We start from the raw sequence: 25,189 nt of genomic DNA, 5'->3' as shown, positions 1-25,189 counted from the left end.
GCATGGGTATGTGTAATAATACACCCCAAAACACATTATACTACTTCTCCTGAGTACGGCGATACCACATGTGTGGCACTTTTTTGCACCCTAACTGCGCTAAAGGGCCCAAAGTCCAATGAGTACCTTTAGGATTTCACAGGTCATTTTTGTTTCAAGACTACTCCTCACGGTTTAGGGCCCCTAAAATGCCAGGGCAGTATAGGAACCCCACTAATGACCCTATTTTAGAAATAAGACACCCCAAGGTATTCCGTTAGGAGTATGGTGAGTTCATAGAAGATTTTATTTTTTGTCACAAGTTAGCGGAATTTGATTTTAATTGTTTTTTTTCACAAAGTGTCATTTTCCGCTGATTTGTGACAAAAAATAAAATCTTCTATGAACTCACCATACTCCTAACGGAATACCTTGGGGTGTCTTATTTCTAAAATAGGGTCATTAGTGGGGTTCCTATACTGCCCTGGCATTTTAGGGGCCCTAAACCGTGAGGAGTAGTCTTGAAACCAAATGTCGCAAAATGACCTGTGAAATCCTAAAGGTACTCATTGGACTTTGGGCCCCTTAGCGCACTTAAGGTGTAAAAAAGTGCCACACATGTGGTACCGCCGTACTCAGGAGAAGTAGTATAATGTGTTTTGTGGTGTGTTTTTACACATACCCATGCTGGGTGGGAGAAATATCTCTGTAAATGACAATTGTTTGATTTTTTTTTACACAAAATTGTCCATTTACAGAGAGATTTCTCCCACCCAGCATGGGTATGTGTAAAAATACACCCCAAAACACATTTTTCCTACTTCTCCTGAGTACGGCGATACCACATGTGTGACACTTTTTTGCAGCCTAGGTGCGCTAAGGGGCCCAACGTCCTATTCACAGGTCATTTTGAGGCATTTGTTTTCTAGACTATTCCTCACGGTTTAGGGCCCCTAAAATGCCAGGGCAATATAGGAACCCCACAAGTGACCCCATTTTAGAAAGAAGACACCCAAAGGTATTCTGTTAGGTGTATGGCGAGTTCATAGAAGATTTTATTTTTTGTTACAAGTTAGTGAAAAATGACACTTTGTGAAAAAAAACATTAAAAATCAATTTCCGCTAACTTTTGACCAAAAATAAAATCTTCTATAAACTCGTCATACACCTAACAGAATACCTTGGGGTGTCTTTTTTCTAAAATGGGGTCACTTGTGGGGTTCCTATACCACCCTAGCATTTTACGGGCCCAAAACCGTGAGTAGTCTGGAAACCAAATGTCTCAAAATGAATGTTCAGGGGTATAAGCATCTGCAAATTTTGATGACAGGTGGTCTGAGGGGGCGAATTTTGTGGAACCGGTCATAAGCAGGGTGGCCTTTTAGATGACAGGTTGTATTGGGCCTGATCTGATGGATAGGAGTGCTAGGGGGGTGACAGGAGGTGATTGATGGATGTCTCAGGGGGTGGTTAGAGGGGAAAATAGATGCAATCAATGCACTGGGGAGGTGATCGGAAGGGGGTCTAAGGGGGATCTGAGGGTTTGGCCGAGTGATCAGGAGCCCACACGAGGCAAATTAGGGCCTGATCTGATGGGTAGGTGTGCTAGGGGGTGACAGGAGGTGATTGATGGGTGTCTCAAGGTGTGATTAGAGGGGGGAATAGATGCAAGCAATGCACTGACGAGGTGATCAGGGCTGGGGTCTGAGGGCGTTCTGAGAGTGTGGGCGGGTGATTGAGTGCCCTAGGGGCAGATAGAGGTCTAATCTGATGGGTAGCAGTGACAGGGGGTGATTGATGGGTAATTAGTGGGTGTTTAGGGTAGAGAACAGATGTAAACACTGCACTTGGGAGGTGATCTGACGTCGGATCTGCAGGCGATCTATTTGTGTGGGTGGGTGATCAGATTGCCCGCAAGGGGCAGGTTAGGGGCTGATTGATGGGTGGCAGTGACAGGGGGTGATTGATGGGTGGCAGTGACAGGGGGTGATTGATGGGTGATTGACAGGTGATCAGTGGGTTATTACAGGGAAGAACAGATGTAAATAATGCACTGGCGAATTGATAAGGGGGGGTCTGAGGGCAATCTGAGCGTGTAGGCGGGTGATTGGGTGCCCGCAAGGGGCAGATTAGGGTCTGATCTGATGGGTAACAGTGCCAGGTGGTAATAGGGGGTGATTGATGGGTGATTGATGGGTAATTAGTGGGTATTTAGGGTAGAGAACAGATGTAAACACTGCACTTGGGAGGTGATCTGACGTCGGATCTGCAGGCGATCTATTGGTGTGGGTGGGTGATCAGATTGCCCGCAAGGGGCAGGTTAGGGGCTGATCGATGGGTGGCAGTGACAGGGGGTGATTGATGGGTGATTGATGGGTGATTGACAGGTGATTGACAGGTGATCAGGGGGATAGATGCATACAGTACACAGGGGGGGAGGTCTGGGGGGGAAGGTTTGGGGAGAATCTGAGGGGTGGGGGGTGATCAGGAGGGAGCAGGGGGCAGTTTAGGGCATAAAAAAATAGCGTTTACAGATAGTGACAGGGAGTGATTGATGGGTGATTAGGGGGGTGATTGGGTGCAAACAGTGGTCTGCGGGGTGGGCAGGGGGGGTCTGAGGGGTGCTGTGGGCGATCAGGGGGCGGGGGGGGGGAAATCAGTGTGCTTGGGTGCAGACTAGGGTGGCTGCAGCCTGCCCTGGTGGTCCCTCGGACACTGGGACCACCAGGGCAGGAGGCAGCCTGTATAATACACTTTGTATACATTACAAAGTGTATTATACACTTTGTATGCGGCGATCCGGGTGCTAGTAACCCGCCGGCGCTTCCAAACGGCCGGCGGGTTACAGCGCAAGGGGGGTGGAGCCAGTCGCCGGTGGCTGATCGCGTCACGAATGACTCGATCGCTCCGCCCATGCCCGTACAAGGACCGCCGCCAATTGTACATGCGGCGGTCCTTGCGGGATCCACTTGTCGGCCGCCTCTGTGCAGTGGGCGGTCGGCAAGTGGTTAATCAGGACACTGTAAATCATCAGAAGCTTGAGCAGTTTAGGACTGGGAGCTGGTAATGCTGAGGAAATCCAATTGCTGGCCAAGCAGCAGTAATCATGTGTTGCTGTTCACAGTGAAGACTTGCCACACAGTGGCATGGCTAAGGAACTATGGGCCCCGGTGCAAGTTTTACATGGGGCCCCCAAGCGCTCTATATATAACAATTGATACGGCGCACCAAAACATGCCAAGGACAACTGCACTGTCAGAGGTGCAAGTAGGGGATGGGGAACAGTTGGTTAATGATTACTACTATTCAAAGCATCTATAGAAGTGATTATTACCAGCACAGGGCCAATAGAGAGCCAATATTGTGCTTGAGGGAGGGCCCTGAGGGGCCCCTCTGACCCAAGGGCCCCCGATGCAGTCGCTACCTCTGCAACCCCTATTGCTACACCACTGTTGCTACAGGTTTCTATTGGAGTGATAACACAGGGTTTCTGCTGCTTCGCCAGCAGGTGGCTTTCCTCAGCTTTACCAGTTCCCAGTCCGACACTGAACTTGAGACAGGGTTCACACCTGAGTATGTTAAGTACTGAGTGTGTTTTCCCAAAATGCAAATTAGCCTTTAACCAAGGATTGAACTTTATCCCAATCAGTAGCTGATACCCCCTTTCCCACGAGAAATATTTCCCTTTTTTTCAAATAGATCATCAGGGGGGTCTTTATGGCTGAAACTGTGGTGACACCGCTACCACAGTGTGATGTCAGGACCAAGGTCATAACAGTTTCCTGTCTGTGAGCCTTGTTACATTGTGAGGCATAAAGACTTTTTCCAACTGCCAAGCAAGTATGGCAGACATATGTCCCTCTGTGCATTTGTATATCTATAAAAAAAAAAACAACTTGTAGCCTATCACATTGTTAGGGGGTGTGGTTATAGATAATGGAAGTTGGTGCTGTCTAGCTTCTTCTTTGTCTGCCAGTAGTAAAAATGATGACATGCAGGCTTATTATGGATCAAACATGATATGAACAAATCACATGGTGAATATCAATAATTTCTTGATTTCTGTTCTATTTTTTAACTTCTCACTTTGCAATGTATTGATTTCTTTTTTTCCCCTCACTACTATTTTTCGGTAAAGTTCCTCTTTAGAATGGATAGGCAATATAAGCTAATGGGCTTGTTCACATCAAACACAAACTTTTGCAGCATATTCTTGCACACTGCGCAAGGTATCTTAATTTTTAACATTGGATATTGTGGGAAAACGCAAATGTTTTTCCACGTACGAGCAAGCAGGTTTGCAGAAAAATGTGTGCAGAAATGTGTGCAGAAATATGTGCACATTTGTTTTCGGTGCATAAAAGTTTTAACCCTTCCTAAAGAAACACTGCTAAAACCTAGGACACCCATACAATGCAGATTTACATGTTTGCCTAGATGTTAAAGTGACCTCATTTTTCCTTTGGATGGTTTGATTAACCACTTCCTGCCCACAGTGCATCCTCCCCCCTCCCCCCCCTCATAAAGAGCAGGCCATTATGTGAAGTACTGGGGTGTGCAGGCTTTTCAGCCTCCTGCACAGCCCAGCTTGGGAGCCCAGCGATCGGACTCACCTCCTTTTTTCTGTCCCTAAGGTGACATGCTGCCGAAAGGGTCCGATCGCTGCAGCACTTTGTTTTTTTATTCTTCGCCTCTATGAGGCTCTCTCTCCCTCCTTCCCTCCTCCCTCCCCTTCCCTCCTCCCCTCCGTGAACAGATTTGGAACAGGACGGCGATCCGTCCTGTTCCGTCTCTCATAGGCAGTCCTATGAGAGGACGGCGCTCCCCGGCCAATCAGAGGCCAGGGATCGCCGATCTCGTACAGTGCTGTGGCCTCCGGCAGCGCTGTACGCTTGTAATCAAAGGGGATTTTTTTCCCCTTACGTTTACAAGCAGCCTGCTAGCCGCGATCGGCGTTCCATGAAGCGGCAGGGAACGATCACGCATTCGCGCGCGGCCGTTCCCTGGGAAACTGCAGCCCTAGGACTTGACGCCAATTGGCGTTAGGCGGTCCTGGGGCTGCCGCCGCGTTCACGCCCGTTGGCGTGAGGTGGTCTTTAAGTAGTTAAAAAGTCATATCTCTTTATAAAACAGCATGTAGAAGTTAGGCCTGGGGCCCGCTACAGCATTTTAGCTGTTCTTTGGGATTGCCGGTGATCCCAAAAAGCGATACTCTGATGAAAGTAAATGGAGGGGAACACACAGGAGCAAAATCAAAATTGCAGGTACTGCAGAATTTTTTGAATAATTGCGCTCCGATGCAAAAGTTAGAAGCACTGCAAAATCGTTTTTGAATGGCTTTTCTAAAGCGATTTTGCAGAAACTTTGTACACGATTTTCATGTGTAAATAAAGTTTAATCTACTTGCTGGGTCTCCAGAGTTCAATTTCTTCCAGCTTCCAGCTTCCAGCTTCCAGTACACAGCCCCGACCCCTAACACAAGAGGTCATCAGAGCTTTTATGTTTGGAGATAGAGAAGAGTCTGTGATCTCTTGTGCTAGGGGGCAAGCTATGCACCGGAAGCAAGGGTAAGTCGACTTAGGAGACCCAGAAAATTATTTAAACTTTATTTACAGCAGATACAAATGAAAATATTTTTAATTTTTTGCTTAAGTCATTTGGAACATTTCTAATGTTCATTGGGAACTCAATTATTTTTCAAATCTGATATATTACAAGACAATAGTCATTTTTTTCCTCCATAAATTACCGTATTTTTTGGACTATAAGATGCTCCTGACCATAAGACGCACCTGGGTTTAGAGGACAAAAAAAAGAGAAAAAATATATACTAAACCTGGTGCATCCATGGTGAAGGGGAATCTTGTGGATTATGCCCTCTTTGTACCTCATCCACACTTGTACCTCTTGTATCCTCCTGTGTCCCCCATGCTTCCACCTCTGTCCTCCTTGTGTCCTCCTCTATGTCCTCTATTTGTCCCCGTGTCCACCTCTGCATGGGCACAGTACAGGGAGTCCCCAACATTGTTGTAACGTATTGGAGGTTCATATTTGCAGGTGTTCACATGTCAGGAACTCCCTGCATTTGGACTATGAGACGCAGTGACTTTTTTCCACATTTGTGGGGAGAAGAAGTGAGTCTTATAGTCAAAAAATGCAATACATATCAGGCATAAATGGGGTCCTCTCAGCTTTGGGCGTCTTGTTGTAATAAATGGTGTCCTTAGTGAAGGTATCTGTGCCTTGCATTGCCAGAGATGTGTTGGGTGAATAGTTTATGTAACTGCCTGTACTTACTGCAAATATACTGTAACAGGGAGGAAAGCTCCAAGGCAAATAAATAATTGAAGAATTAACAATGAAAAAATGTGAAACAGACAAGCATAACAAAATATTAACATCCAGCTTAACCCTGGCAGCAGAATCACTACCAGAGTTTGCTTGCAGAGAAAGTGAGTGATAAAGCAGGTCTAACCTACTAAATGTCCCCATTAACCTTATCAATTTGATTATGCTTGGATGGCAGCAGTGAAAGTAGCTCTTTAGCAGCAGAGAAGGCTGCTACAGTAAGAACTGATGCCGTCTGGCTTGGCAGCAGTCTGGTTGCTATTTACTTGCATAACAATGTATGTGTATCCTAATGCAAACAGGTGGGAGCCAGACTGCTGCTGCTAAGCTGGGAGGAAACTACTATCTGTGCAGAAGTCTGCTAAGAGGATGCTTCAGCTGCTACCAGCATGATCACATTTCATAAAACGTAAAGGGGGACATTTTTCATGTAAGACCTGCTTTGCCATATTTGGTTTACTTAGGCAAACCCTATTGCTATATTCAGTTTATTTAGGCAATTGTCCTGCCAAGGTTTAGGTGAACTTTAGATAATTTCAACCAAAATTATCATTTTGTAAGACTTCCATACAGCAAACATTACATCCCACGTATGAAATGCAGCAAACATTTCCCTCAACATACAAAATACAGTAAACGTTACCCCCACATATTAAATGTAGCAAACGTTACCCCCCATATGAAAAACAGCAAACATTCACACACACACACACCTGGGGCATAACTAGAAATCACTGGGCTCCCCTGTGAAACTTTTGAAGGGGCCCCTGCGCCCCTGACAGATGAGTGTGCTCCCATTCCCAGCTTCTCATTACACTCAAAGTAAAGGTATATATATCAGCGCAACCAAAAAAACAATTTATATAGTCAATTAATTGATAAAAACGAAAGCAGCCAAAAGTCCAACACTGCAGTGTAGTGTCCTTGACAGTAGTATAAAATCCTTCAGCGCTAATCAGATAAGTCCACCACCACGTACACCATAGAGAATGGATGCGCTTACCAGATGGTGACAGACCTTAATTACAGGGTCTGTAATTAAGTAAAGGTAAGTAAGATTTTTTACTAGCCCCTGATGAAACTGCAACAGTGAAACCGGTCGGGTGAGGCGGATGCGTGGCTGGACGGCGTCCTGTATTGTTTTACATGCTGATTACTGCTTTGGGTCCCTGTAAAAAGGACCCAGATGTAAGTGATTGATGATCAATTTTTATTCATTGTTTTTAACAAAACGTTTTATTAAACTGACGATAGATACGCTTAGATGAGTCTATTATTATTTTTTCATGCAAACTTTGATGTGCACTCCATTGAGAATTTAAGATATCGCTGAGTATTTATGTGGAGGAGGAGGCCAGCAGGGAAGTTACCAGCCGCTGACCTATCTTTCTCATTACACTCACTCTGTCCACCTCTCATGGAGCAGACCTGGCTCTGCAGACTCTGCAAGCATCACTACAGTACACAGCACTTCAAGGGGGGTAGAGAGGTTGGGGGCAGGGCGCTGTACACTAGACCCTGCTACACACTAAATAGGGACTGTCAACAAATATTTGTCTACAAAACTTTGTATTTTTCCTTATCAGTGACTAAGCAGATGCTGTCCTTAGAACAATTGTGCAGAAAGCTTTTTCCCTCCATGCTCATATTTGTCAGTCTCTCAGGACAGGGAAAGGAAACTTCTCCCCCATGGGACCCCCTGCGGCTTCTGGGCCCCCATGCGGCTGCATCCCTTGCAGGGTCTATTGTTATGCCCCTGACACACACATATCCCACTACATTAACCCACACACACATTCTCTCTACCTGCTGCAATGCCTCTTCTCCTCTGGTGCTGTCTCATGCAGCTCCATGTAGTGATGGGACAGCTGCTAGACCCGGCCTGATTATTATGGGGCGGCTTAGAGAAAGCAGTGTAGGCACCAATGGCAATGGAAACTGGAACCAGGAGCTTGGGGCAGACTGTAGCTGTGAGCTACAGAGAGTGGTACTGGTGCCATGACAATGAGGGTGCTTCCTCTACAGAATGTTACAGGCAAACTCACTCCATAAACACTGGGAGTTTGCTTTAAAAAAGGAAATATAAGACACATAATTTGTTTATTTGTGCTGTTCATAACAGCAGCAGTGGTATTTTTTTCATCTTTTACAAAGCTATCAGAGCAAGACAAGAACAAAACTAGTAAATAAAATCTAACAATGACTGGAAAAGTTACTGTGTGACGAGTATGTTTTGCTTTATTTAAATGCATAAGTGCACCTTCAGGAGGTAGCATAAAGGATTTATCCAATATAACACATAAAAAAATAATTATAATCCATATTTTCAGTAGGGGATCCATCATACAAATTAAATAATCTTCTTTAGAAATACAGTGAATATTTATCAATAAAAAAAGTATAACATTGCAAAGGCAGTAAATTGTGCAACATGATGCATAAAATCAAATAATATTTATGGATTAGTTAGCAGATCCTTTGGCAAACATACTACCAAAAACTTTTGGTATCTCTTTAAACTGAGAGAATGCAGTTTTCTGGAATTATAACTGCAGTCATGTAAATTGTTAAAGGACCACTTCAGTGAAAAAGTAAGTAGTTAAAGAGACACTGAAGCGAAAAAAAAATTACGATATTATGATTTGTATGTGTAGTACAGCTAAGAAATAAAACATTAAGATCAGATACATCAGTCTAATTGTTTCCAGTACAGGAAGAGCTAAGAAACTCCAGTTGTTATCTCTATACAAAAAAGCCATTAAGCTCTACGACTTTCAAAGTCATGGAGAGGGCTGTTTTCTGACTTTTATTATCTCAACTGTTAGTTAATTGTTTACTTTTCCTCTGCCAGAAGAGAGGTCATTAGTTCACTGACTGCTCTGAAAGAATCATTTTGAATGCTGAATGTTGTGTAATCTGCCATATTATAGAATGATGCAATGTTAGAAAAAACACTATATACCTGAAAATAAAAATATGAGAATATTTTCTTTGCTGCTAATCTTCTAGTAATTATTCATAGTACACAACCAATTCATTATATCATATATTTTTTTCGCTTCAGTGTCTCTTTAAAGCGGACCCAAACCAAACATTTTTTCAAATTCAAAATATTAGGTTGCACCACTCTGACACATACAAAGATAAATAAACACTCCTTCAAGCCTATGAGCATTTCAGTGCATGCTTTTCACCTCCTCTTTTCATAACTAGGGTTATACAGGTGGCAGCCATTAGCAATTCCTCCTTTGCCGGACACCTCCTACTCCACCAGTCTGCCGGATTCTGTCCCAGCAAAATGAAAGGAAGGGAGGGGTTCCTCCAATAAATGTAAAATGTTTTATATTTGTCATCATGCAGCTGAAAAAAAGGCTGCTATTTATTATTATAATTTAGAAAATAGATTTTATTTCTGAAATCTTGTATTTTTAATTTGGGTCCACTTTAAGATCTGACAGAACTGACAGGTTTTGGGCTAGTCCATCTCCTCATGGGGGATTCTCAGGGTTTTCTTTGTTTTTAAAAGCTTTTCCTGAAAGGCAATTTAACCACTTGAGGACTGCAGGGTTAAACCCCCCTAGTGACCAGGCCATTTTTAGCAAAATTGGCCACTGCAGATTTAAGGCCAAGCTGCAGGGCTGCACAACTCAGCACACAAGTGATTCCCCCCCCCCTTTTCTCCCCACCAACAGAGCTCTCTGTTGGTGGGGTCTGATGGCTCCCCCCAAGTTATTTTTTTTAAATAAATATTATTGTTTGTTTTTTTTTTTTTTAAAACCCCTGTTACTTAAAATTTCTTCCCTCCCACCCTCCCTCCCTCCCTCCCTCCCTCCCTCCCCCCCCCCTCCCTCCCCACAGCCAGCCAATTATGGTGATCGGCTGTCATAGGCTTCTGCCGTGTCACACAGCTGTCCCCAGCGCAGCGCTGCACCAAGTAAATAGACGACGATCACGCCGTCTAACAGTCTCCCGAGCGGCAATAGCCGCTCAGAGTCTGAAGGCGGGGCGGAGCTCTGCCCTCCGAGCATGAGATGCGCGCGCAGCGTGCGTGCGATCTCATGCAAATTACAGCCCCAGGACTTTACGCCAATCGGTGTTAGGCGATCCTGGGGCTGCCGCCGTGGCCACGCCCACTGGCGTGACGCGGGCGGCAGAAGGTTAATTTCCAAAATAGTAAGATACCAGCTAGCCTCCATACTCACTTGCACACTATTTTGTCAGTTAAACTTATCAACTTCCATTTAGGAAATGCTTTTGAAAACAAAACCATGTCACATTTTAATTGCTTACTGGAGTGGCCCTTTAAGGTGTAATTAGGTCTTCGTAAAATAATTTTCTAAAAACAGATTTATTTGCATGCTTATATTTGTAAATTGCATGGAGGATAAAATGTATTCAGAATGTCGTGTGTTATTGTTATGTGTTGCAGGTGTACTCTGGCTGTCCGTGGTGTCTGAAGTACTGTTCATTTTGCTTTTAGTCGTGGGATTCAGCCTTATGTGCCTAGAATTCTTTCAGTCGAATAACGTTGTGCATGGTCTGAAGTTGAATGCATTTTCTGCTGTCTTCACTGTGCTGTCAGGTAATATAAATCTCATATTGCTCACAAGAGTACAAATCTGCATACGGAAAGCACTATATTATCTTGCTAATAAGGTAAAATGAGCACAACTTCAACTTCATCTCCAACATATATGCTGGCAGGAAAGATTGTCAACAAAGGACACACAACATGAATGGGAATATTCTAAATCAACTTTATGTAAACATATGACACAAAGCATTCCTATGGGTAAGAACTATAAAAGACTAAAAATAAAACCTGTATGGCCTACTTCAAATGCCATAAGAAAAGGCACTTAAAATATAAATCTGAAGGAATGCTTTCAGTATTCAAGACTTACAATGTAAGATGGGAAAAGCAAATGAGGTGGATAGAAATTCAAAGTAAGGGCTGGTACACACCAGAGTGGTTCTGACACGGTTTTTAAAACGCTTCCAAGGGGGAAACCGCTTGGCTAATGAAAGTGAATGGGACGGTGCACACCAGAGCGGGTCGTTTTTTCCACAAACACAATCTCAGGGGCTGCAGCATTTTTTAGATTTCTGAGGCGTTTCTGCCTCAATGTTAAAGTATAGGAAAGTGGAAAACCACTCTGAAAAACGCTAGATCAGAGCGGTTTTCCAGGCGTTTTTGTTACAGAAGCTGTTCAGTAACAGCTTTTACTGTAACAATATATGACATCTGCTACACAAAAACACTCCACAAAACACTAGGCATGTTTAGAAAACGTTTCTAAACATGCCTAGAATCCCTCTGAAATCTGCTTCAAAAACCTCTAGCGTTTTGCAAATCTACTAGAGGTTTTTGGTGTGCACTTGGCCTAAGAGAGGGATTGCTAATGATAGAACAAAAAAATATGAAACAAAACTTTTAAAGTGTGTTACTGTGTTAATAGCGAACAGGTCAGGGGCCTGAGTAACTACTCTCACACATTTGAAGATAGCTCCTGGGAGATAACTTAAAGGAATTTTAAGCAAGAATTGAACTTCATTCCAATCAGTAGCCGGTACCCCTTTTTCCACTAAAAATCTTTACCTTTTCTTGAATAGATCACGAGGGAATCTGTATGGCTGATATTGTGGTGAAACCCCTCCCACAGTGTGATGTCATGATCATTGTCCTGACAAGTTGCTGTCTGTGAACTTTATTTCATTGTGGGAAATAACATTTTTTAACAACTGCCAAGCAAGCCATTCCTCCCTCTGTGCATAGAACTCTCAGTAACGAACATTCTAAACTAAAGATGTTGCCGCCTGTGATCAATGTCCGAATGTAAATCAGGGAGGGGAAAGATTTTACAGTGGGCAAACACTAACTAAATAATCTATAAATACATATTTAAAAAATTAGCAATTTTTGTTCATTATGTCATTCTCACTACAGTTCCTTTTTAAGGTTGCTGTACATCTAGTGATTTTGTTGTACAATCAGCCATTCAATTTGATCATTTTATCGAATCAAGAGAAAGTCGAGTGTGTCCCAGTGTGCTTAATCAATGTCATGTTGAATCAACCAACTTCGCCAATCAAGCAGGATGGAAGATATTGGTTGACTGTACAGGAATTGGCTAGTGTTCACATTATTTCAATCGACAAAGAATAGATTTTTGGTTTCAGAGCATGGAGGCACAACATTGTTCAGATCAAATGTGAAAGAGAATCTCATAGGATCTTGCTTATAGTGTGTGGGCCACTAGGCGATCGACTTTCGATCAACCACACTGAAGTTGATCGCCCAATAAAGTTGATCGCTTAGTTGATCTAAGCAAAATCGCTAGATGTATGGCTGCCTTTACAGTTGAATCTTGAAGAATAATTGAATAAGCTAGCAGATAAGGCCTTCCCACCCAGCAGCTTGGAGTATAGGAGTACAATAGTACCCCCTACTTTTTTTTACAGTAGTTGAAAGTTTAAAAAAAAGAGTGAAAAATCAGTTATCAGTTTAGTATCAAAAATGTAATCCATCCTGCTCAGGATTCGGATTGATTGATTGATTGATTGATTGATTGATTGGTTAGTTCAATTAACCAATAGAAAACCCCAGCAGAGGATTCAAATGAGCTTTTGCTGCCAGTTACTCTATTATTAGAGTAAACTGGCAAGATGCAAAAAGATGTAGCCCAGCATAAAACATCTTTGAATTTGCCATGAGGGCTTTTACATGGTCCATTGGTCCAGATCCATAGTCCAAGGGGGAGCCCTGACAGAAGACTTAAAGATTCTAATGTCCATATTCTGCTTCAGTATTGTAATCACCCACTTTTTTAAGAAACCATCGCCCATATGCAATTAACATTTTCTCCTGAGTTTTCTCCTAGGACATAATTTTGCATCTTCTATTTAAAATAACTTTTCAGCAGTTTGCTATTGAAAAAGTACCAAAAAGTACCAAAGGAACTATCAAAGCTATTTTGAGCACTTTCTTGCTTGCTGGTGGCTTAAAAGGCATTTTATTGAGAAGTTAAAAAATATCACTGTGATGTATGATATGTAAAATGAGATGTATAATATGTAAAAACTGTATTTTCTGCTTAATGTCTTTTGTTCCTGCTTTGAACCGATCTCAGCAGGGAGTGTCACAGTGTAACAGTCGGTGTCAGCACACAGAGAGTATCTGATTATTGATGATCTGCAGTATCACCAACAATACAGATGTATACCTGATTATTGATGATCTGCAGAATCACCAACAATACAAGTATGGCTAACCTCTGGACACCTAATAAAGTGTAAGTGTTTGGGTGCAACCGTACTTCAAAACTTTAATGAGACCTCACCAGAGGGGCTGGTGAGGAATAACCAGTACACAGAGTGTGTACTAACGTATCAACTCCAGCAAGCTGGAGAGACAATACTGGAGAGGCTGAATCTCCCGAGGGGCGGGCGATTCAGACTATACTGCAGATAAATGACCACCCGAGGTGCGGGTGAGTCAGACTGTGTCGCAGCCTACGAAACACAGTAATACTAAAATGACAGGTACCTGATGAGCAGGTAATTAAGGCTAAACAATAGCCTAGCAGAGCTGCTGAACCAGTGGAGCTGGCGCAGATGACACCTCACCAGTGGCGAGGGCCCACTGATGAGTAGAAGAGTCAGACAGGCAAGGTTTGGCAACAGAGAGGTAAGTATCGGTACAGAATCGTGAGACAAGAGAGAAAACGGTAATCAGGCAGAGGTTCAGCAGCAGGAAGGTACGTATCGGTACAGAATCGTGAGACAAGAGAGTAAACGGTAATCAGGCAGAAGTTCAGCAACAGGTAGGCAGATAGGCGAAAGTACAGGATCAGAAGGCAGGATCAGAGTCAGAGGGAAAAGCTAAGAGTCATACACAGGAGTTTAAACAGTAAGCAATATCCTAGTCTTGGTGTGAAATCCGTAGCATCAACACCAGGGAACTAGTCTAAACAAATAACAATAAACAGATAACAATCTCCTAGTCTTGGTGTGAAATTCGTAGCATCAACACCAGGGAACTAGCCTAAGGTCTGAGCGCTAACACGCAAGTATTCATGACAACAGACAATCCCCAACTGAAGCCCGGAGGCTTATGAAGCAGAGGAGACCCCACTGGCACGCCCCTCCGAATCAGCCAATCCTGGGCGCCGTGGGACTCCTGACGTCAGCTGACCGAGAGGTCAGCTGACGGGCTTCCTCCCCGCATAAAGGTCCCGTCTGTGCGCGCGCCCGGAGAAGCGTTCCGTCCTGGACGCCTAGTGTACGGATGACCGCATTTCTCACACACAGCCACGTATGGACACTGTTAGATTGTATTCCTTATTCCCCATGTTTGACGAATCTAAAGAGGAAATTGATGGCTATTTAGAATCTTTTGAACTCATATGTGAGACACATTGCATTCCGACCAGTGAGTGGCATCGAATCCTGTTGGGAAATCTGACAGGACGTGCCAGTGACACTTTTAAATCGCTCCCTCTGGCACAACGAATGAACTTCATTGAATTGAAGCGGGCATTGCTGGCTCGGTATGTGAAAACTCCAGAGACATACAGACAAACTTTCCATTCAATGTGTAAGACCTCACACACCTATTTTACTTAGTTTGGAGTGAAGCTGAATCATGTATTTAATCAGTGGATTCAGGGCAGTGGTGTCAGGACTTTGGAGTACTTAAAAGAACTGTGTTTGAGGGAACAATTCCTGAGCTGCTGCCCTCCAGAGGTAAAAATGTGAGTGCTGGATCGGAACCCTTCAACAATGAGGGATGCTGCAAAGCTGGCCGATCAGTTTCTGGAGAATCGGTCACAGGTGTGTCATCTATGAGAGGATCTATGTGTCTGTGAAGCATCCAGGACAGCATCTAGTGTAAAGTCCAGGCCCACCACTCCAGAGAGGAATTATGCCATTTCAGCTGTTACAAAGAACAAGTTTGCATATGTGTATCAGCGCCAAGGAAACAAAGTGGCCGCTGCTGAGAGAAGAACGATGTCCAGAGTTCACAAACAGATAAATTATATATGCTCAGCGCAGAGTCCAAAAACAAAAGACGAGTCTTCAACAAAGGATAAAAGCAGGCAAATCTCCACCACAATAAATATTTGGTTCACGGCACAGCTCTGCAATCATGGATACCCAAAAAAGGAAAGAGGCTTACCAGCTGGTGACAACCCACATTATAAGGTTGTATCAACGCTTTGGTAGGACATCAGGAAGCAACAGTCTGTCCAGGATCCACCAATTCAGCAATGATTCATCTCACAAATGGATATCAGTAAATATCATAAAAAACAAACAAACGGCAACTCTAAGGGTAAACCGTTTAATATAGAGTTTTCATAGTAAAAACAGCTTAAAAATAGCATAAAAATAGCATAAAAACAAAACTTACATATGGGGCCCATGCAATGGGAACCCCGAGAAAGTTGCATGCGTGTATGGGTCAGCAGTAAGGGACAGTATGAAGGTGCCGCCTGTCTCCTGCTGCCTGACAAAAAATAAAACCTTCTATGAACTCACCATACACCTAACGGAATACCTTGGGGTGTCTTCTTTCTAAAATGGGGTCACTTGTGGTGTTCCTATACTGCCCTGGCATTTTAGGGGCCCTAAACCGTTAGTAGTCTAGAAACCAAATGCCTTAAAATGACCCATGAATAGGACGTTGGGCCCCTTAGCGCACCTAGGCTGCAAAAAAGTGTCACACATGTGGTATCGCTGTACTCAGTAGAAGTAGTATAATGTGTTTTGGGGTGTATTTTTACACATACCCATGCTGGGTGGGAGAAATATCTCTGTTAATGACAATTTTTTGATTTTTTTTACACACAATTGTCCATTTACAGAGATATTTCTCCCACCTAGCATGGGTATGTGTAAAAATACACCCCAAAACACATTATACTACTTCTCCTGAGTATGGCGATATCACATGTGTGACACTTTTTTGCAGTCTAGGTGCGCTAAGGGGCCCAACGTCCTATTCACAGGTCATTTTGAGGCATTTGCTTTCTAGACTACTCCTCATGGTTTAGGGCCCCTAAAATTCCAGGGCAGTATAGGAACCCCACAAGTGACCCCGTTTTAGAAAGAAGACACCCCAAGGTACTCCGTTAGTAGTATGGTGAGTTCATAGAAGTTTTTATTTTTTGGTCACAAGTTAGTGGAGAATGACAGTTTGTGAAAAAAAAATCAATTTCCGCTAACTTGTGACAAAAAATATAATGTTCTATAAACTCACCATACTACTAACGGAATACCTTGGGGTGTCTTCTTTGTAAAATGGGGTCACTTGTGGGGTTCCTATACTGCCCTGGCATTTTAGGGGCCCTAAACCGTGAGGAATAGTCTAGAAACCAAATGCCTCAAAATGACCTGTGAAATCCTCTCATAGGATGTTGGGCCCCTTAGCGCACTTAGGGTGAAAAAAAAGTGCCACACATGTGGTATCGCCATACTCAGGAGAAGTAGTATAATGTGTTTTGTGGTGTATTTTTACACATACCCATGCTGGGTGGGATAAATATCTCTGTAAATAGACAATTGTGTGTAAAAAAAAATCAAAAAATTGTCATTTACAGAGATATTTCTCCCACCCAGCATGGGTATATGTAAAAATACACCACAAAACACATCATACTACTTCTCCTGAGTACGGCGGTACCACATGTGTGGCACTTTTTTGCACCCTAACTGCGCTAAGGGGCCCAAAGTCCAATGAGCACCTTTAGGCTTTACAGGGGTGCTTACAATTTAGCACCCCCCAAAATGCCAGGACAGTAAACACCCCACAAATGACCCCATTTTGGAAAGTAGACACTTCAAGGTATTCAGAGAGGGGCATAGTGAGTCCGTGGCAGATTTCATTTTTTTTTTGTCACAAGTTAGCAGAAATTTATTTTTTTTGTCTCAAAGTGTCATTTTCCGCTAACTTGTGACAGAAAATAAAATCTTCTATGAACTCACCATGCCTCTCAGTGAATACTTTGGGATGTCTTCTTTCCAAAATGGGGTCATTTGGGGGGTATTTATACTATCCTGGAATTTTAGCACCTCATGAAACATGACACGTGCTCAGAAAAGTCGGAGATGCTTCAAAATGGGAAAATTCACTTTTTGCACCATAGTTTGTAAACGCTGTAACTTTTACCCAAACCAATAAATATACACTGAATGTTTTTTTTTTATCAAAGACATGTAGCACAATAAATTTGGGCAAAAATGTATACAGAAATATTACTTTATTTGACAAATTGTATCACAGAAATTTAAAAAAATAATTTTTTGACAAAATCCATGTCTTTTTTGATGAATATAATAAAAAATAAAAATCGCAGCAACAATCAAATAGCACCAAAAGAAAGCTGTATTAGTGACAAGAAAAGGAGGGAAAATTCATTTAGATAGTAGGTTGTATGACCGAGCAATAAACCGCGAAAGCTGCAGTGGTCTGAATTGAAAAAAAGGCTCTGGTCCTTAAGGGGTAGAAAGACTGTGGTCCTCAAGTGGTTAATCATGAACTCCCACTTAGACTGAGAAGGAGTAGATGGGCAGATTTGCCTTGTACCTGTACCTCAGTCTCACCCAACTAATGAGTTCACCTGGGGGTCCAGGAATGTATGGGGGGAGGAATGTGATGTATGATATGTAAAATGTGATGTATAATATGTAAAATCTGTATTTTTTGCTTAATGTATTTTTTTCCTGCTTTGTTTGTTTGCTGTGATTGGACCCTGCATTGATTGAGTTACTAGAGTCAGGTGGAGATATACTATTGTGCTGATGTGTGTAACACACGCACGACAGCAGCCAACGACGAGTCCGTCGGCTCCTCCCGCTGGGCGGGTTTTCAGCAGACTTTAGTGCGTGTGTACGAACTGTCGGCAGACTGATAAGGCTGTTCCTGAACGATCCACCCGGCAAATACTTATAAAAAAAAATACCAGGACAAAACATACATTTTTGTCATACAATATTAAGAGGGTAGAAAAAAAATAACAAAGGCATGGAATGGTTGGGGGAAATGGTTGGGGGAAACGATAATTACAGGTGTGGGTAGAGGCGTGTTTCAGAGTCTGAATGTATACATGTCTGGAGTGACAGCTGAGGAAAGACGTCTGAAAGCTTAAATGTGGTAAGACTGTGGTTAGAATGAAGAAGGGGTATGGGAAGAGTGGTGTAAATTGTGCATAATTAGTTAATATAGGACGGATACCATAATAAAGTTTACTCAAGCATTAACCAAACTATGGTGATGGCATCACCCAGTGCTGGCGGACAGCTGCTGAAGGCTGATACACCATTAGCTGACAAGATTCCCATACCAGGTATGCATCTGAGTTTGAAAAAAAAATGTTTTGCTTGAGGATTGTCCTATAAACAATAGCAAAGGAACACAATTATGCAATGAGTAAAAGTTCATCTCGAATTCACTTTAACATCTGTAGAGATGGTTACCCTTATCTATTTTGTACTCCAAAATGAGCAAGAGCTCCTTGTTCTTGACATGGACAAAGGTTCATTGTGGGCAGCAAAATATATTTGGATCGCTCCCCCTCCCATGTCAACTCATATGGGTAGGTATTGTTCAGGTGGCAGACTACCAGGCTGCCCAGCTCAGCTGTTTTGGCAAAACATGGGGTTCATAAATGGCTTAAGCGTGAGGGACAATTTGATTCCTTTTTTAGGTTTTATTAAAAATATAAAAAATTAAAAAAATATAATTAGAAACAAATGAACAGATACTCATCTAAAAATAGCAAAGGAGTACGTCATAAATTATGTGTATTGCTGAAGAAAGCTCAGTACACTTGTAGAAACTGACTATCACTTTGCCTAAAAACAGCTTTTGTATGCTTAGGACGGTTTTTTAACTCACTGTGGCATGGTGCCCCCAGGACCGCCTTACATCGATCAGCATCAAGTCCTCGGGGCATAGATTAATGGTAATCCTCCCCCGCTAAGTGACAGACCTCCGCTGCGATATCAGCCTGCTAGCCAGCAATCGCGGCTGGCAGGCTGTTAGAAATAAAAAATAAGTTTATTTCGGTCGTACAGCACTGGGATTTAGTGCAGTGCTGTACAGTGGCCAGCTTAGAGACAAAGCTGTCCCCTCAAGGGGCTCACATTGTGATCTGCTCACATAGGCTAATGCCTATGAGAGGGGATCAGTGATTGGATCTCGAGGGGGGATGTTGCAAAATGTATTAAAAAAAATAAGAATAAAATTAATAAAATAGAAAATCACAGCAGCAATCAGATGCCACCAACGGAATGCTCTGTTGGTCGCAAGAAAAGGAGGCAGGAGTTATTTGGGTGGTTAGTTGTACGGCCGTGAAGCACACTTTTAAAGCTGCAGTGTGCTGAATTGTGAAAAATTGCCTGGTCACTAGTGGGGTGTAAGCTTGTGGTCCTCAAGAGGTTAAGGCACCATCACAAGCATTCTTTTGACAGTTGCAGCGAGTTTTTAACTTTTGTAATTGAATCAGAGAACACTAGACTGGTCCTTCTGGACAAGACACATTTATTAAAATTATATATTATCTTTAGTCTGTTTATTCAGAGAAACATGATGAAAGCAAACATTAACAAAAGGTGAAAATGCATTACAATATTTTACTTTAAGGTAGATTATGTCTAAAAAATATTAGACAATTAAACGTGAGTACAAAGGGACCTTGGGTTTTCACCTACAGTATGTATCTTCAGAGAGAGAGAGACTATAATTTTAAGCTGCTGTTTATAATTTTTAAAGTCTGTTGTCTAATATGGTGCTAATGACCTGAGGTAAAGAAAAGATATTTTATCCGTATTGAATCAGGAATTCAGTTCTATCACCCCATTAAAGAGAGTCTGAAGCCTCCTAAAATGCCACTTTTTTTAGGCAGTCTTCTTAAGCATCAATGGCTTAGCTGAAACACTGCTATCCCACAGCAAAACTAGGCTTTAATCACCCGAAATCCCCGGGATAAATTGCAGGACTTCTTCCTGTTGGAGGCAGAGCTTTGAGCTGTAGCTCTGCCTCCTTTCGCGTCAATCTCCTGCAGATCTCCACCTCCTCTCGCCCCTCTCAATCTTCTTTCACTGAAGGGGCGGGAGGTGGAGATCCGCGGGAGGTTGACACGAATGGAGGCAGTGCTGCAGCTCAAAGCTCTGCCTCCCAGGCAGCAAAATCCACGACTTTGAAAGTCGAGGATTCCCCCCCCCCGGTATTTGGGGGTGATTAAAGCCTTGTTTTGCCATGGGATAGCGGCGCTTCAGTTAAGCCATTAATGCTTATGAAGACTGCCTAAAATAAAGTTAATTTAGGGGGCTTCAGAGTCTCTTTAAGTAGCATTATCATTGTAGAAAATATGAATAAACAAGGAGAAGAGGAAGCCAGGCACCATCCAAGTAAATTTAAAATTTCATTTCCACATCTTAGCATATTATTATGATTATTAATTAGTATTTATATAGCACTGACATCTTACGCAGCACTGTACAGAGTATATTTTCTTGTCACTTAACTGTCCCTTGGGGGAGCAAATAGTGCCCTGGCTGGGATTCAAACTGGGGACCCAGTGCTGCAAGAGAGTGCTATGCACTACGCCATCATGTTGCCCTGCAACAATGCCAGTTGCCTGACATCTTTGTGGGTGCTCTATGTTAATAATTTACAGCTCAAAAAGACAGGGGTAAAATATGTCTTTATTTTATTTTTATGAAGACATTAAAAAAAATTAAAAACTTTTACACAGTAACTGCATATGTCATACATGTGGGCTTTGGAAAAGGATTTTTTTAGGTAATCGAGGACAATTTAAGCTTAGATTTAAAACTGAGTTATTTGTACTCTGAATGATCTAAGTTCATAAACACAGGAATGTGCCACAAGGTCTAGTTTTGTGGCCTTTACTTTTTCAATTGTTTACACATTTTATAAAGATCAGTACAGTTCCCTTTGTTTGGAGATATCATGAATCTTAATATAATACAATCTACTGAAGATGTCCCAATGCAGTATATAAGCTCATGGAAGCACAGACAATGCAATGCAATAATTGTAAATGCATGCATTTAGAAATTATATGCACCCATCAAATAATGTAGGGCTAAGTTAGGTAGATAAGTAGGATCTAATGCTGGATACACACGGTGCGTTCGCGCACTCGATTTCCCGCTCGATTCCCGTCGATTCGTTTATTTCCAACATGTCCGATTTGGATTTCGATGGATCGTTAGGTCGATTTGCATGCAAAGTATGCCAAATCGACCTAACGATCGATCGAAATGCAAATCGGACATGTTGGAAATAAACGAATCGACGGGAATCGAGCGGGAAATCGAGTGCGCGAACGCACCGTGTGTATCCAGCATATGAGCCTTCCTAGATTGTACACTGTATCCCAAGTTGCCAGGCAACAATTTTTAAAGTTAGCAAGATTCACCCTTGAACAAATAAAAGACAAAAGAATGAGGGAAATGATTGCCTTACACAAAGCAGTGATATTATTTTATTTTGATTGTGCATTTATTTGGGCTCCAATAAAAGAAATATGATGTAATGGATTTGAATATTGCAGAAAAGAGGGACTCTTTTTAGATGGGGTCAGGAAATCTCTGTTATGTGAAGAGAATTACTGTAATGTATTCACTTTTAAGAATAGAAAACTAAGTGTGAAATGATCATCTTGTTAAAATACATAAAAGACAAATAAAGAAGAATCCATAAAATGAATTTTTTCATTAAGAACAACAGTAAAATGTGTGGACTTCCTTTGCCATTGTAGATAAAGAGGTTTAATCTGTAACTACAAAAATAATATTTTTCTGTGAGGGCTGTGACAATGTGGGACAGTGCATGCTTAAAGTTGATTACATATATTTATAAAATGGCAGAATTTAAATCTAAGGACTTATCGGATTGCCAGAAAATTCAGGGAAATTACTTTTTCTTTGCTTTTTTCTCTTCATATGGATCAAAGCGAATTTAATGGTTACTGTGTTTGCAAGTTTTTATTTAGCCTATCTCTGTAATCTCCTACATAAGAAACAAGAATGAAAATATGAGAAATAATAATAATAAAAAATAGAGCCAAAATGTAAAATGTTATGCAAAGACTACATTACATTCAGGTATAGTACAAATGATATTACCATAAATGTGCTATAGCAACCACACAATAAGTATCCTGGAATCAAGGTTACAGATATACATTGAAGCTCAATATCCTTCCATAATCTGTGCAACTTGTTCTATTTATTATTATTGTTACAGAGTTAAATACAGACTTCCCCCTTCATATAGACAGACTAAGACAAATTATTGCAGGACAAGCTATTCTTGTTGATTTCTTAAAGAGAATCTGTACTGTGAAAATCTTACATAAATAAACGTACCAGCCTGTTTGTTGTCTTCTCCTAGCCCCCTCTGTGACATTTTCGCTGCTCCCCGCTGTTTTCTTGGAAATAAAATCACTATTTTATTCATTGTTTTTGTAAACAATGAAGATGGCTGCCAAACAGGAAATACATCATCAGGGCAGGTGACTGTTTGCAGAGGCTCCTCTCAAACTTGATTTTATTGTTGGAATGTTACACCACTTGTTGCCTTAGCTGCTTGTCTGAGCTCTGAACTAATCTTTCTGCACTCACAGCTGTTCACAAGGTCACAGCTCCTGAGCCTGCAGAGGCGCTGGCTGTGAGCAGAGACCTTGCCTGTGACTCATACACACAGCACACACACAGAGCCTGCAGGGGGCATGGAGGAGGTGTGTATAACTTCTCCCTATCACAGCAGAGCAGTGCATTCCTCTCTGTCTCGACAAGGCTTGACAAAGGAAAGAAGATTAGATTCATTACAGAGACAGTGCAACTAGAAAAGGCTGCAGCAAGCCAGACCACATTAGAACAGGTGTAGGAACTTATAGGATAGAAGAAATAAGGCTGAAAATGTCGTTACATAGTCTCTTTAAATAGGAACTTTAACTCAGGATTGAACTTCTTCCAAATCAGTAGCTGATACCTCCTTTCCCATGAGAAATCTTTGCCTTTTCTCAAATAGATCACCTGGGGGGGTCTGTGTGAAATCCCTCCGACAATGTGATGTCATGGCCATGGTCATGACAGTTTCCTGTCTGTGAACCTCATTGCATTGTGGGAAATAACGACTGTTTCCAACTGCCAAGAAAGCAGTATCCATGGAGGTCTGGATTTGGAGTCACACTTGAAAGTGGAAAGTTAAAAAAATGCTACATGCTGATCCAACTGTGATGTAATGTCCTTAAAACAATTTAAAATGAGGCTTAGTAGTGTGTGTGGCCTCCACGTACCTGTATGACCTCCCTATCACGCTTGGGCATGCTCATGAGGTTGCGGATGGTCTCCTGAGGGATCTCCTCACAGACCTGGACTAAAGCATCCACCAACTCCTGGACATTCTGTGGTGCAATACGGCATTGGTGGATGGAGAGAGACATTATGTCCCAGATGTGCTCAATTGCATTCAGGTGTGCGGAATCGGCGGGCCAGTCCATAGCATCAATGCCTTCATCTTGCAGGAACTGTGACACACTCCAGCCACATGAGGTCTAGCATTGTCTTGCATTAGGAGGAACCCAGGGCAAACTTCACTAGCATATGGTCTCACAAGGGGTCTGAGGATCTCATCTCAGTACCTAATGGCAGTCCGGGTACCTCGGGCAAGCATGTGGAGGGCTGTGCGGCCCCTCAAAGAAATGCCACTCCACACCATTACTGACCCTCTGCCAAACTGTTCATGCTGGAGGGTGTTACAGGCAACAGAATGTTCTCCACGGAATCTCCAGACTCTGTCACGTCTGTCCCTTGTGCTCAGTGTGAACCTGCTTTCATCTGCGAAGAGCACAGGGAACCAGTGGTGATTTTGCCAATCTTGGGGTTCTATGGCAAATACTAAACGTCCTGTACGGTGTTGGGCTGTAAGCTCAACCCCCACCTGTGGACATCGAGCCTTCATACCACCCTCATGGAGTCTGTTTCTGACCATGTGAGCCTACACATGCACATTTGTGGACAGTTGAAGGTCATTTTGCTGGGCTCTGGCAGTACTCTTCCTGTTTCTCTTTGTACAAAGGAGGAGGTAACGGTCTGCTGCTGGGTTGTTGCCCTCTTACGGCCTCCTCCATGTCTCCATGTCTCCAACCCTACACTGACAGACACAGCAAACCTTCTTGCCACAGCTGGCATTGATGTGCCATCCTGGATGAGCTGCACTACATGAGCCACCTGTGTGGGTTATAGAATCTGTCTCATGCTACTACTAGAGTGAAAGAACCACCAGCATTCAAAAGTGACTGAATCATCAGCCAGAACCACTGCTTTATTAGGGATGTCTTGTTAATTGCCTATAAGTTCCACCTCTTGTCTATTCCATTTGCACATCAGTATGTGAATTTGATTGTCAATCAGTGTTGCTACCTAAGTGGACAGGTTGATTTCACAGAACAGTGATTGACTTGGAGTTACATTATGCTGTTTAAGTGTTCCCTTTATTTTTTTGAGCAGTGTATGATGTGTGGGTCTGTGTGTAAAAACAACCTTTTAGCTTATCACAGGTAGGTAGTAGGTGTGGTTATAGATAATGGAAGTTGTCGCTGTCTAGTTCTTTTTCCTGTCTGCCAGTAGTAAAAATAAGGACTAGCAGGCTCATTGTGGATCTGACAACATAAATGAATTGCATGGCGTATATCGTTTCTTGATCTCTTTTCTATTTTTAAACTTCTCACTTTGGAATGGGTTGATTTAGTTTTTTCCTCTTCTACTATTTTTAGGTAAAGTTATTCTTTAAAATATAGTAGTTGTGGGACAGTTAATTAACACC

The 25,189-nt window shown here is 42.4% G+C and overlaps 1 protein-coding gene across 1 annotated transcript in view; it reads left to right on the top strand.

Moving 5' to 3' along the window:
* GSG1L (GSG1 like) overlaps positions 1-25,189 on the top strand; it is a 148,983-nt gene that overhangs the window by 92,709 nt on the left and 31,085 nt on the right. Inside the window, exon 2 of the mRNA XM_068246825.1 lies at positions 10,757-10,909. Coding sequence (XP_068102926.1) covers positions 10,825-10,909 — 85 coding nt within the window. The 5' untranslated portion in view covers positions 10,757-10,824. The remainder of the gene's footprint in view (positions 1-10,756; positions 10,910-25,189) is intronic.

This window comes from Hyperolius riggenbachi, chromosome 7 (assembly GCF_040937935.1).
Source record: "Hyperolius riggenbachi isolate aHypRig1 chromosome 7, aHypRig1.pri, whole genome shotgun sequence".
NCBI lineage: Eukaryota > Metazoa > Chordata > Amphibia > Anura > Hyperoliidae > Hyperolius > Hyperolius riggenbachi.
Note: the sequence above shows the minus strand (reverse complement) of the source record. Positions and strands in the feature narration are given on the sequence as shown.